This window comes from Barbatula barbatula, assembly GCF_947034865.1.
Source record: "Barbatula barbatula genome assembly, chromosome: 1".
NCBI classification, from domain to species: domain Eukaryota; kingdom Metazoa; phylum Chordata; class Actinopteri; order Cypriniformes; family Nemacheilidae; genus Barbatula; species Barbatula barbatula.
Window position 1 is genome coordinate 19880550 of NC_136766.1, and position 15634 is coordinate 19896183.

Consider the following 15634-nt stretch of genomic DNA (forward strand, 5'->3'; position numbering starts at 1 on the left):
GTCTCTACCCTGGCTTCTCTCACCATCATCACCACCTGGGTTCATCTGGTCATCTGCCTCCCTTCACCACCTGTCGTCAACTGAAGTCCGCCCCCCTCCTGAATGCGTTTCGGGTGGGGCGTACTGTCACGTCTACTGTCTACACTCATTCACCACTGGACTACACTTCCCATAATTCTTTGTACCAGTCTCACCTGATCCCCATTATCTGGACATCTTTTGTTTATTCCCATCACCTGGGCATCAATTGTTATTTTCCATCACCTGTCTACCCTTTTTTATCTGTCTTATTTAAGTTCTCTTCTTAGTTCAGTTCTTTGTCTGATATTGTACGTAGGGATGAGTACCGAAACCCTGTACTTACTCGGTTCTGGGGCTAAATTATGAAAGACCGAAGTATCGATAAGCTCTGACGTTAACGGTTCTGCTGTCGGTACTGGAGAAATTAAGAAAAACATTTCCTATTTATTATTGCTAAATAAACGTTACCTAGCATATTTTCACTGACAAACAATTTCTAATTTGCGATAATATTAAAGACATTTACCTGCATTATCGTTATTCGCAATCTCGCACGCGAAATGTCCGTCTGTCCCACACTACACAGAGCTCGCGCGCACACAACACAAGAGCGTGCAAACATAACACGAAAGCTTGCGATTAATAGAGCGACAATGGCAGAGAGAATCAAACGGTCTAAAGTCTGGCTACATTTCACTTGAGTGGATGCAGACAATGCAAGTGCAACAAGATTTTTGCTTGTAAGAGCAGAAACACTAGTAATCTGGCAAAACATCTTTCTAATGTGCATTATGTGCAGACAGAAAAATGCAACATTTTCGACTGCCTAGCTAATAGTTCATCATCCACGTCCTCATGTACGTATGCTAGCCTAGCAGTCTTCCTAAATAACACCGACATAAACATTGCATAAGGTTTCTTTAAATTAGTATGTTATAATTAAATAAACAAACACCACATAAAAAATAGCCTACATTTAAATCAGCAGTAGCCTAAATAAATCTTAAACATTAAAAATGCTTTCACAGTACTGCATTTAAAATTGTAAAGCAGAGCTTACCTAAAAATTTATTTGTAGCGATGAAATAAGATATGTTAGGTCAGTAAAGAATGTTTTAAATAGTGAAAACAACTCCAGCTTTAGTTTTGTCTTTCATAAAAAAACACAACAATAAGTACCGATAAGAGTACCGTTAAAGTACCGGATCGATAAGTGGTATCGATAAAAGTAGTAATACCGTTAAAACCTTAACGATACCCATCCCTAATTGTACGTGTAAGGCGTTGTGATTTTCCGGTGTCTCCTTGTATTATATCAAACTATATTATCTGCATTTCTGGAGTGTTCCATGCACAAACCGTTACAGCATGAGTCATGAAGAGTCATCAAACCACTACAATTTCTTTTTAAACATTTTAGTTAAGAACCCTACTTCTTATCAACATTGTAGGATTCTAGAGAAACATAAATTGTTAACTTTTGACAATTTTAAACTTTTTTCAAATCTGTTTATGGTTTATAAAGTCTCAAATGGTCTGGCCCCCCCATTTCATCTTCTACTAGTGACTGTGTGGTTCCACTTTGTTGCTCTGCTTTTGGACTTCCTTCCTTCTCAGTGAAAGCTCTTACCAATTGGAATATTCTATCTGAATAAATCAGGGTGTGTACGTCTATTGATTTTTTTATTACAATTTTATTTAAATTAAAACAATTTTGTGACCTTTGATTTATTTCTCTCTTGCTCTGATGGGATGTGTAAAAGTAACTATATTATATTGCGCTAGTGTTTTGTGTATATATATATATATATATATATATATATGTGTGTGTGTGTGTGTGTGTGTGTGTGTGTTTTATATTTATGTTTACCTGCCGAGGGACTGAGGATGGAAATTAGCCTGTAGGCTAAATTCGGTACACTGCATGATATGGGAGTACAACCTTCAAAAAACTACTTTAACCACACCTCTTCGGCAAATACTTGAAAGACAAATGAAAAATAAATAAAAGTACACTAACCCTCTTCTCTCAACAGGTAGTGGTCTAGCTTTTGTTGAAAATAGAAACTTTGTATTAGCACCTATTGTACTATTGCTCTTTGTATGACATGTCGCTTATTGCTCCCCGAACTCTTTGAAAGTCGCTTTGGATAAAAGCGTCTGCTAAATGACTAAATGTAAATGTATCCAACTCATGCTAATGCCATTTGTCACGTACAATGCATATGTATGCTATGTATTATAAAAAACAATACAGATTTGCATAGCTTGTAAAATATATTTTTAACCAATAAATTCTTTCAATTCACATTATTGGAAGTTTTGAAAAAACCCAAACAGCACATACTGTATAAGGACAATATATTTCTTACCACCAAAGAAAGGGGCCTTTTCCACGACACCACACCAATCAGTCCAGACAAAAGCACCTGAAATGAAAAGAAAATCGTTTTGTAGTGAGCAAAAACAACTGTGTTGCACAGTTACTACGAGAAGCAGCAGGACGTCTTTTCTCTCACTGGTCACTTTTAATATTTCATGAGCGGGGAATTATCCGGTGATCTTGATTTCAGTGGGACTTCTGTGAAAAAATGAGCGCTTACATGAACACTGTTGTAAGAGCCTCAAGCACTCGTCCGTTCTCTGTCTTTTTGCCTTCACCCTTCATTATACTCTCTCTCTCTCTTTCATATGCTCCTGTACCCTTTAACTCACAGTTAACTCACAACTTGCAGAGCCCTCTCTCTCTCTCATTCACACTCTTTCCAATGAGACCTCTGTGCTGCGCTGTGACCACAGCAGCACCTCGCATCAACAAATGGCTTCAAAGCAGGTGCAGGGCAAAACGTGTATCATGGGAATTAAATCTTTTCAACATTCACAATGTTAGAAAAAAACCTTCAGAAGCAATTCCATTGCTATACAAAGTGTTTCATAAGTAAAAAAACTACTTTAAGACAATACAATTATTTTGTTTGCAAAAGGGTGAACGATTTGTGATACTGAGGAAACAATTGATGTGGAGATTATGGGATTAGGTTAGCGTGTGCACAGCCATGGGATTAGCATTAACAAACAAGAGAAGAATTGCAGAAGAAAACAAAACTCCAAAGAAAATTTCATTGAGTATATAGTGTACATGAAAAGCCTTGAACATGAACATGATCTTGTCCTGGTCTCTAAATGAATCTCCATGGAAATGTAGGAAATGTTGTAAAATAGGCTTACTTAAGTACAAACACCTGCATTTTATTCACTAACAAGGCAATGTCTACACTGGAATACCACTACGCCATAATTATAGTAATTTCTTTAAGCACAAAAAGGAAAACTACACTTTTATGTAAATTACAACTCGCAAAACAAAATCATGTTTGTCTTCCTCAAGAGAAGCCTATTATATTGATACCTATTAAAATCAAATACTTTCTTACTATTATGTACATTATATGCAACTGTTCAGCTAAAAACTGTTTCAAATTTTTTATTTAAAATTTTAAAATGCAAACTATGAAACCTTTACTGTAAAATTAAAAATATCCTTCATGTTTGAGCATAAATTAAAGGTGCCAAAGATACAATATGTTAAATTATTCTCTGATATCTACATAGAAGGTAGTGCAAAAATGATCCAGAAACTATTTTACATGTCCATTTTCAACCACAGGATTTGTCCCTAGAATGAAAAGGTCTGCTATTACCTTATTTGGAAGGGTCATGATTATTAATGTTGAGCTCTGCTCTAATAAGCTGTTTTGCTGTGCCGGCTCATGCCACTAGCTCGCACAGAAAACACATCGCTACTGTCAGGCGTGAAATGGAAGAAGTGGATAAGATCACTGCTTACAGCTTGCGGCAGAGGTTCTAATGGCAATATAGTCAAAATTGCCCCCTCGGTATCACTGCTTGATATTGTCCCAGGTTCGAAAAACTGTCCCTTTCACTTTTGTCACAGGAATCTTGCTGCTCTGTGCTTCATATAAACTTACACAATACAGATCAGATGCGTCAGACTTTATAACTATGCTGCTTGTGCTTTTTAAAGAATACGCTCAGCTTGCGTTGTTTGAGTTTATAACTGAGAAGTCACTTAATAACTCACTTCATAACTACTTGTTTAAAAAAGACAATGATGTCATCGTCCATCACAAGGTTTCACTGTAGACATCGTCCAATGCCAATTTGTTAGACATCGGCAAACCCTACTCACAATACCTGTAGAACTTCCGATGATTCAGCCGTGCATGTCCGGCTAGCCTAGAACGTGGGCAGATAGACAATATATGTAACTTTGGGGGCATACATCCCGACTGTAATGTGGGTGTTATGTTGGGATTGGCCTCTTTTTCAGTGGTTTTGTGGTCAGTGCAGAGTGCCCAGTGTGTGCCCCGGACTCACACATTCTTCATAAAATGCTATTAGCCTGGGATAGCAGCCGGAGCAATGTGATTCCCAAACTGAGGCCGGCTTGAGGTTGATGGCTCTTTACTAGTCTGCTGCGGCAGTGAGGAAGGAAGATGTGGAGCAACAATACTGCAGTAGTGCTGAGTAAAGAAGACGGCTCTTGAGGGAGTGAAGGTAGGAGAAGCTGCAGTGGCCTTGGAGGAAGAGGACTGGGCTCCTGTGGGAGCAACAATACTGTGGCAGTGCTGCGGCAGTGCTGAGTCGCTGCGTTGATACCGGCTTCTGGGGTAGTAGTGTCTATTGCGGCAGAGAGAGATGGAAGCACGGCCTCTGCTGGGCCCGTCACTGCGTCGATACTGGCTTATTGAATAATTGTGTCTGCAGCGGCACAGAGAAGATGGAAGGAGTGGTTGGAGAAATGGTCAGAAATGGATGATAGGTGTTTTTGGAACCAGAACTGATTTGTTGGGTTTTTGGAGTCGTCTGCGAAGAGCAGGCCGGAAAGGAGTTTAACCTGTGGGTGTCGGAGATGCAGGTAGGCTGAGAGGGAAGACAGAGAGATAGGAGGAAGGAAGATGGCCACCGGGGCCATGTGTGGAGGCAGCCTTGCGTTTGGGTCAGCTCCTTGGGCGAAAAGAGATGGAAAGTCAGGAGGGGAGACTGCCAGGGCATGTGCGTCAAAAGAAGGCAACCGCAACGTCTGTTACTGGGTCAAAGCTGGAAGAAAATTCAGGAGGCAAGAAAGCCAGACCCTGTGCCACTAGTATAGGCAGCCTCATGCTAGAGTTCGACGGAGGGGTAGCGGGCCATGGACAGGGCAGAAAATTCAAAAAGGAAGTGCTAAATATAGGTCTGTGCCACCAGCGGAGGCATGCTCGTGCTGCTGAGTCAGCTTGTGGTGGTTGGGCCAGCATAGCGCTGGTAAAGTTGCGGTAGGGGGCTTGGCTGAGTGGAGAAGCAGCCAGGGGCTAACAGTCGGGGGCAAGCAATGGCGGAGTCTGAGGTGCGGAACCGGGCTTGCCGAGCCCCTACTACAGCAGCCTGGTAACCTGAGGCCCTTTCACGTGAGGGCAGGAGCAGGGGTTTGATCGGAATGTGGTTGTGATCAAATTTGGTATCATGTAGCCAGACCTTTATACTGAAGATCTGGGAACTTTGTCTGCTTTTCTGGCCAGGGGTCGCCCAAAAGCCTGTATGAAAGATGTTTTGTTTGGTTTCGCATGGCAAGATGTTTATGAGAGTGGAAACATCACTGCAATAACAGACCGTTGTGCGTTCACTAAGGCTTCCTGTGTTTACAACAACCATTATGAGTTTATGTGGAATCCAGCGTTTAGTCAATCGTGATGAATTCTCATTATCACTGATATGAACATGACAGCTTTTTTATTCAGTTGGAAGGCATCACTAATGCCACACAGCCTTGTTAAATTCAATTTATTTGAGTTAGCTGAAGCGTTTCCGAGAAAAATCTGCCAAATGCTTCAGACATTTGAGACTGAGACTGAGGTCTGATACTGAGACTAGGTCAAATGTGTAGGTGGTACCTGGGCTTTGCAGAGCATGGGTGAGCATGTCACCATCAACCAAACGTTCTTAATTACGCAATAAAATCCTGTTAAATCTTCAAATTGCTGTTTGTGTCAAACACAGTTTACATTCAGTTATCACTTACGTCTGGGGTCATATGTCGGAGATCCAGTTATGTTCAGGTTGTGACAAGAACCATTTCTTGTGCAGACAAGCAATGGAGGAGTCCTTGCACTTAAAGCACTGGTCAGATATAGGCTACTGATACATTCTGCTGTTTACATTCACTTAGATGTAACGATTGCGTGAGTGCTGATTACATGATACAGACAGGTTGTAGTCAACCAGTAGTGACTCTTGGAAGCTCTCAGAGCTTACGGTTGGCTCACTGCCGCTCACTGAGCAGTACAGATGCTGAGAAAAGTCGTCCATATCTCACTTTAGAGTGCAGCAGCGGTGACGTGAAGTGAACAGAGGACAGAGCAAAATATATTTTCCAAAAATAGAGAGATTGTATTCACCCATCTTAACTGCTCCTGCAGTTAATAAGAATGCTTTCATATACGAAAACAAAAATAGTAACAGTATCAGCTATATAACATAAAAAGCAACTAAATGGAACTATTTAATGAATTATTTCACCCGAGATGATGTTTCACTTCGCAAATTGATATACAGTATATACAGCCATTCGTGCGACACTAACGTTTACGCTACAAGTGAAAAGTTATAACAAGACGTGCCGTTTGCCAAATTGGGACAGAATACTGCAATCTTGTGAGCTTTACCAGCATTATTGTTTACAGATGCCAACTGTAGTGCCTGAGACAGGTCAGACACGCAAGAACAAGTTAAATTTCATAAATATTACAATTTCACCCCTCACACAGTCAGCAAGATAGTCACCAGGGGGTCTACCCCCAATCTGCAACTAACATGCGCAGGACCAGATATCTGGTGAACACAGCAACCCACACCAAACCATCAAGATAAGACTATTTTACGACCCATGCTATGTAGGGAAATGCACTCTCTTTATTCACTTTGGGACCAGACATACAGTCCTATATACATTTATATAGAAATGTACATATATCCATTTATAACCTTACCATGTATTGATGTTCTTGTTAATATATCTGTCTTAAACATTTTAACTAGTATAATTATTAGATTTGTTGTAACTCATTTAACCAAGATGATATGTAGATCATGTTTGGGGTCTATGATGTGCGTCTTGAATGTGTAGTGATGCTGCAGAAATGTAGAGAGAAGGCAGGTAAGGCATCTTGTTTATTTGTAAGGGTTTTCTCCCGAGCTGGTGGGATGATTGGTGAGATGAGTAATAGAAAGCCAGCCGTGTTGATTATCTGATTGGTGAGGTTATTCATGGAAAGCCTATGCAAATCATGTTAATTTCAAGTGATCGGGGCAGCAACTAGTTGGTAGAATGGATTTTAAGAGCCAATTCTGGTTCATAGAGTGCAGTGATGGAGCAGCAAAGAAACCAAAACATTTCTTTGGCCATATTTGTGCAGTCCCTCGATTTACATATTTCCTTTGGTAAATCAGGTGATCATCCAGACAGTGCATGCAAATAAACAAAATCTGCGGGCACCATTAGCTCTGCTGAATTCCTCCTAATATTTACCTAGAATTTTGTATTTATTTTAGAAGTCTGTATTTACACTCCACTCAGTCTAGCCTCTGGGAGCCAAGAAAGGTTTAATTTAAATGGTAATTTGGTGTCATTATTAAGATCTTTCTGCAACTCATATGAGTTTCTATCGCAAATATGACGCGACATTACATTTTATGAGAGAAAAATGTGTGTGTGTTTTTGAGACTGATGCTTAAGAGAAGTACTTCTTCATGTTTTATTTGCTCTCTTGAATTATTGATCCTCTTTACAGCAGCAATAGAGAGGAAGAAAACGAAACCACAAGTGAGATGTTGAGAGAGTCAGTTAAACATAATATTGAAAGAGATGAATGGCTGTATATTCAGAATATTTAGGCCTTCTAAATAATTATTTTGGCTGAATGGGGTATTGGATTCTTTCTTGTAATCTAGTTAGTGACTGATTATAAATTAATGTAATTAAAATAACTTTTACACACACTTTGCTTTTAATTGTTTTAATATATTATGAATTTAGAAATATGCATACTTAACTGTTAACATGCTGAGAGCATTAATTTCTCATGTTTTTAAATGTATCTATGTGATATTTATGATTTACTTAAAGGGATAGTTCACCCACAAATAAAAATTCTGTCACCATTTACTCATCCTCATTTCTTTATTCTGCTGAACACACAGCTCTTTGGAAGAAGGTCAGCCCTTTTCAGTTCACCAATTCACTGCTATTTTTGTTTGTTCTGTTGAATTTACTAAAGCAAACAGTTCTGGGGCACCACTGACTACCATTAAAATTTTCCCTACAATGGTCGTCAATGTCACAGAACTGAAAACTGCTAACATTTCTTCTGAATGTCTTACTCTGTGTTCAACAGAACAAAGACATTTATACAGGTTTGGAACAACTCGAGGAAGAGTAAATCATCAATCAATTTTCATTTTTGGGTGAACTATCAATTAACTGTAGGATGTTTATTGGCTTTATCTGAGGACAGCTATAATACGTGACAATCTTAGAACATCTGTAGCCATCTATCCCCAACATCAACTCCAGAGATGCAGGAGAGCACATATTATACCCGGGATGGGAAGTATTGGTGGTTATTTCCTGCCTGTGCGGTCCAGTCAGTAGAGAAATTGTTTTCTGGAAAGAGGCAACGATAGCAAGCAATAATCAAAGAAGGATTTCACCCTCGGCTGCGCTCTCAACAGGATTAAGACACGCCACTTCGCTGACACTAGCCACTAAAGCCTTTTAGCTCAGTCAGCAGCATTAGGAAAGGAGAGAAAGTCCTTCAGTCAATTACCCGGGTTCTGTAATACTGTACACATATGCAAGATGACCCATATCACAAATTCCACAAATGACAACTTATTTAAGTTTGGTGATTCTGTTCAATTCTGCAAATGGACCAGAGAAAATACAAATCTGGAGACAACACTAAGACCTGAGGGAGCCCTGCATAGTGTCAAACAGTGTTGGATGAAGTTCGAAAAACCTGTGTCTGTTCAGCCTAAACTTATAGTGATTTGTGTGTTGAGTGTAATGTGAATGCGGTCTGCAGAGTTTAAGGGTGCAGGAGGCTGGTCTTTAATCAAAGTGAACTGTTTGCAAAGCTATAAGATATATTGCTGCCTTACCCCAAAACACACACAACGAAAGAGACTGAGAGATTAATCTGAATGCAAGGAAAGAATCAGTAGTACAAGGCCACCTGGAAGAATCATTATTAGAATAGAGAAGTAAAATATGTGTAATTCTGTCAAATATGTGCCACAAAACATTTAATACATACATAATAACCAGGAATTTACAAACCCACAAGAATCAGAGCTTTTTCTTGCTCAGGGACTAATATGCCCCAGTTTAAATTGTAAAACACTAACAACGCAATAACAACACATGCTACTTGACGGACAGACTGAACAAGCAAATCTACAGTAATGCAATCAGAAGTTCTTCTCCTCCCTGATCTATTCTGATAAACTAGACCGTTCTTTTCCACAATACCCTAAGGGGGTGTAACAAAACCATTCAGATGCTAAACGTCCAGCACAGAAGAGACAGAAAGACAGAAGGCCAGGAATTATCAAATCAAAATCTGAAAATACAAGAATGTACTCTACAATCTGTCAAATCATTTCTACTTAACAGTCTGCCCTTTGTACAGCGGTTTAGACAGCTGCTCTTTGCTACTGTATTAAGGACATCGGTGGACCTCTGGTGATCGCAGCAAGCCAGCTGAGAGACAGAGATGGTGGGTTTTGGCTGCGTTCATGTGTGGCTGAACTGACCATATCTGCATGTCTGGATATAGTCCAAGATGTTTTATTTTCACCTGCTGCTCAATGTGATAAGAGCACACATGTTCTAAAACAGATTCTGCAAGGTCTCCTGACATTATAGTCGAGAAAGTGGGTTTCAGCTGCCTCAATTAAGAAGAAACTATGATCATGAAGTCTGTGCTGTTAGATATAAATAGACTAAATACTCCAGCTGTTAAACTGCCCACGCGTGTCTTGAAGAAACGTTTTCAACGCTTACATTTTGCACACACATTAATGGAAGCGTGTGGCTTATCGTCTTAATTTACTTGAAGCACATTTGTAAAGGCTCTTACTTAAAATGAAAATTCTGTGATTAGTTGACATTTCAGCCCTGTATCACGTACTTTCTTCTGCAGGACACAAAAGAAGATATTTTCAAGAATGTTGGTAGACGAACAATGGCGGCACCAATTCCCATCTATTGTATGGACACAAAACCAATGCCCATGAATGGGTACTGCCATGGTTCAGTTTATCAACATTCTTCAAAATATCTTCTTTTGTGATCTGCAGAAGAAAAAAGTCATACAGTTTTGAAATAAGATTTTTGGTGTGAAACCTATGACGACAGTAACATATACACAGTATCAAAGCTTATGGTTCATCAGTCTTGTCTTGTGTGGGTCAGGTTCAGTAAACAGTGAATAAAGTCTTTGTATGTTCTACAAATACAATACCGATCGCCAAGACACAAGACAGCACACTTACATATCACTCCCAAAGAGGGAGGGGAAGAGAAAGAGAGAGAGGGACAAGACGGGAACTCTGGTTCTGTTGCCGTGGAAACCCCTTTCTGGACATTTTCCAGGCTTTGTAATGATTTCCCATTTACCCCTCAGACATCATACAATGCAAAAATACCACTGAGCTCCCTGTGATATTCAAAAACTGAACTCTCGAGCAGGTTGTGTTTTTTCCTTCCAAAGTGGTGATGACCTGCACCTTCATGCCAATTCACTTCCATCTAATACAATTACAGATATGCTGTCCTTGTCATTGCTGTTATCATGTTAGGGGGGCACATTTATCAGGTTGGATACATCTCTCGGGGGTAAAGCTAAAAAGGCATCTTTCCAGCAAAATTGCCAGCAGCTTGGGCACCAGAAATATACCGTAAAATAACCGTAAAATGTTTGTCATGGTTTTCTTTTATGTTTACAGTCTTTTTATGTAATTTGACGTTTGTTTTACCGTATTTCAAAAATAGACTAGTAAAATCTCGTAAAAAACCCTGACATTTTCTGGCAGTTCTGGCGCCAGAAATATACTGTACATTTAAAAAAATTCCCTGTGAAATCACAAATGTTTATAGTTTAAATTTGAGGTCTTTCTCTGTGATTTGATGTTTTTTGACTCTATTTCACAAATACATGAAAATCTGTATTTTAAATTTTAAATAATTTTTTTTATTTAAGTTTTATTAAGAGTGTAACTTGCCTAAGGATTGTGGAACATGTCAATATATTAAACAATTTAAATTTTGGGATGCATAAATGGAGGACAAACTGCACTGGCCAATCATCTCTGTTTGAGAAATTCATACATACACCCAACACATGAATACCAAAATGTATCTGTCCTTTACTTATTTCTCTATTGTAATAAAAGAACATTGGGATTTTAAACACAGTTGTAATATTGTACAATTTTACTGAGACTCTTTTAGCATGAATTGCCAGAACGGCAGTTTACATATTCAGCCTTGAATGGCTAAGTGAACAAATATCCAATTTTGTAGAACACGTCAGGGAGAATTGCATGCTCTTTCTTAATTAAATTGAACAATCCGGGGATTAAAAGAGTGTCTGCGTAAATCCGCTTTTGAAGACGGTGACACTCTACAACTCCAGATATATCACATGAAAAGCTGGCAGTCAAGTGATTCGTTTGGTTCATTTAAAGGCAGTGCTTCAGCAGATCACATGACATGCTGTGTTCAGATTTTTTGAAACTGCATTCTGCTGTTACAGGCACACCTTACAAATAAAAAAAACATGTACCTGTTATACAGTATATGATCAGTACAAATAAATGCTGTTCCAGCCCTGAAGATACAAGTGCACAAAAATAAAGTGTTTTAAGAGTCTGTACATGTAAATTTGAAAGTCCTGCTAATTTTTGCTGTTGTATATTTACCTCTGTCCTCATCATCAGCAGTGGGGCTACCAATTAGATTTGTTATCCATAGCATTATAAATAGGAAGATTACATTTTGAAGTACAATATCAAACTAAAAGACCAAATCATAATTTCTCTGGTGGCACATCTCTTGTGCTGAAAATACACAATGCTTTAGTCATGCTGAGCGTTCCTTTATTTATCCATAGCAAATAATCGAATTTGCTATCCCATACAGGACATTCATTTAACTAACCAGTACATCACAAACAAACAATTAACTGACAAGTAAACAAAGGAAATAAATTCTATACTTGATGTATTTCCTACTGAAACAGGGAGGTAGATGGGACATACTAAATGGATCGTCAGCCTCTTTTTGTAGCCAATCATAAAATAATTTTCATTTAGTTGAAATTTCATTTAAGTTAATTAAACAATATTTTTGGTCTCTTTTACTCTATGAAAAAAAACTGTCCAATGTATATAAGTTAAGGGCTACAGAAAGCCACACAACTCTCAACAGAAAAATAATCTGTTATTTTTATTTTACACTTACAGCTCTAATGTCAATGGTGAACCATACATATTATTGTGTAAGTGTATCGAAATAAAAATGAAGCGGAGGGTATTAACATCACCAAGACAGAGATTTGTTTGTTGCCTGTGTATGAGAGAGAGAGAGAGAGAGAGAGAGAGAGTGAGCTTGTATTAACACTGTGACCTCATCATCTCATTGGCTCAAGCTCCTCTTCAGGCTCTTGAGACACAGATAAGAGTTGCTCTCAAATTAGATGCCGCTACCTCAAACAGCTCTAAAACGGCACTTTATTCAGCCGTTAACAGAACGTTGCTCATCGTCGGAAGGTCAAAGCCACTGATATTGGCTAAAGAATGCAGCCAATTCATTTTGGTTCATTCCAAATGCAATACACACAGACACATGGTTACTCTGCTCTGCTTTCCACATCACTCAGCCTCCATCCAGTACAGCATCAGTCACCTTAATCAATCTGCTCTTCATCACTTTCTCTCAAGCTCCCCCATTCCACAAATCATCATTCCCTCTCTAACATCTCACACTGTTCTGAGCTTAGAACAAAAAGCTCATCCTCATCGCCATGGAAACAGTGGAACAACAGCAGATTCCCTGATGCAACTGGGGGGGGGGTTGGGCATCTCAATCATTCGTTTTTCCTCCTTTTACCTCTTCTCTTCTCTCTCTTGTCTCTCCTCTGGAGACCATGCCAGTATGCACACATGGCACTGGATTTAAGCTGTACTGATAACAGCACCACAGAAGATGTTTGCAGTCAGTGTATTGATCAAAGGGAGTGTACATAAATCTCTTAAAGAAAAACAGTCAACAGCATGTCCAGGTCAAATTGATCATTAAACCCAAAAAAGGAAAAGGGGATTTTGCATTAAAAAAGCTAAGTACATTTTTATACCGATAAACGTGTAGGGTTGTTTGGTAAAATACCACCGTTCGGTTTAAACTCAGCCCATGGGTGGGGCAAATATGGACATTTCCTAGATTTAAACCAGTGGTTGGGTTTGTTAATATTTTACCTAATCAAATAGGTTGAAATAACACGGCATTACTGCTTGCATCTGATGATTATCTTAAGTTAGGAAAGAAAAACATTTCTAGACAATTAATTTATTTCATTTTATTTTGGGCAGAGGGTGAAATTCATTTTCATACCAGTCTTAATTTTAGGTTAACAGGGATTCTAATGTTTTATTCCAATAACAATAAACAAAATTAAAAGGGACAAATAGATATTGACGGTTGATGACAGAGCGAGAACATGAGAACGCAAGATCGCTGAAGAACGGATATTTATAAACAGCCATGGCTGACCATTTGTGGAAAACCAAAAGGAAGGAAAACGCCTCCTTCCTTCCTTTTATTGAATGTGATATATTGATATTATTATTTGATTGTACAATAATTGTATTAAATAAACAATTTATTGAAAGGGTCCTGTAGTTTTGACACATTTAAATAAACCGTATGGTACATTGACATCCAGTAGTTTGAGTCTAAATTCAAAATATTGGAGAGACAAGTTTAGCCAAGTAACGCTTCCTCTCATTTTTTTTATTGTTATCAGAAATAATCTGCAGGCACTCTGTTGTTTGCGAATGTGTACCAGAAGTTCAGTTGGTGTCATAAAAGTGTGCATGTGCAGCCAGTAACTTTGTTTATGTTAATATGGGGTCAGCTGTGGCCTAATGGTTAGAGTGTTGGGCTTGTGGTCAGAAGGTTGCCGGTTCTAATCTCAGTGCCAGCAGGTCATAACTGAAGGACCCTTGAGCAAGGCACCTTACCCCTGGATCAAAGCGTCTGCCAAATGAATAAATGTAAATGATAAGATGGAACCGTCTATAGGCCTCTATAGGAGAATTACAGACCAGACCAGAAATTGAGACAATATTAGATAAACATACCCAGCTGATAGTGTCCCCTATTATTCCCAAGTTACTAACTATTAAGGCCTAACAGTCAAAAGCTGACATGCTGTGGACTACAGTGGCACTAACAAAGAAAAACAGCTTTTCATCAGAGCCATCAGTTACATTTAGAACACAGACAACAATCTTTTACATGATAGCAGAAATGTGCACTGTGATACTGATGATGATGGAAAGGGTGATGAGGAAAAAAGAAAGATGACAAACAAAGACTAATTAGAGGAGTTTGGGGGGAGGGGTGACTCCCATGCAGCACAGGGACTTTTCTTCAGTAATTGAGATGGATGAAGTGGGCACAGAGGCCAGATGTGAAAGGAAGAGACCCTCTCTCTCTCTCCCCCTCCCTCTCCCTCCGTGCTCTGTCTCATACATTTTGAGCTTCAGAGCTGACTTTAGCCAGTTTAATCACTAATGACTTCTAAATTGAATTTAGCTCAAATTAAAAAAGCTGAATCAAATAGGAGATGGAGCGTGCTGTACCCAGTCCTCCGGCGCAGTCTCTTGTAGCAGCCGAAATCAAGTGAAAGGGCTTTCCCACTTTATTCTGTTTTGACACAAACCCTGTATCCCAGCAAATAAGATGGATTACTCCAGCCTCTTGAACCACGGCCACGAAAAACAAAACCTTTGTAAATTTAAATTACAATCTGATTCCTGTTTTATTGCCAAGGCTGAAACTGCTGATATGCAGAAGTGCCATTTTCAGCCCACACCCTCAGTTGCCCTTTACAGCCTCATTGTTTCCTGAAAAACAAGCGGTGTTTGATTAAAGTGACAGCTACTGTAGCTTAAATTTCATTCAAAAAAAGAAAGAAACAAGCAGCTTTGCGCCTATAGTTACGTTTTAAGATCGTGTAAAAAACCAACATGAAATGATGTTGACTAAGGTGACCACCACCCAACAAACCAAATGCAGGACTGGTAATACGTTTGTGTGGGACAATGTGGTACACCACTGAAAGGTAGCTTAAAACTGTGATACAATACGAGAATTAAGACATTTTTACAACATAAAAGCATAGATAAAATGTTAAATAAAAAAAAACATTTAATAGCGTTTTCAATTTAAGGTTAACTGTTTCTTTCAATTTTGACAGTTAACAATGTTTTA

At 38.9% G+C, this 15634-nt stretch overlaps 1 protein-coding gene across 1 annotated transcript in view; it reads right to left on the reverse strand.

The window, feature by feature from the left end:
- fam189a1 (family with sequence similarity 189 member A1) overlaps positions 1 to 15634 on the reverse strand; it is a 108873-nt gene that overhangs the window by 56285 nt on the left and 36954 nt on the right. Inside the window, exon 2 of the mRNA XM_079468225.1 lies at positions 2394 to 2450. Within this exon, the coding sequence (XP_079324351.1) occupies positions 2394 to 2450 (57 nt within the window). The remainder of the gene's footprint in view (positions 1 to 2393; positions 2451 to 15634) is intronic.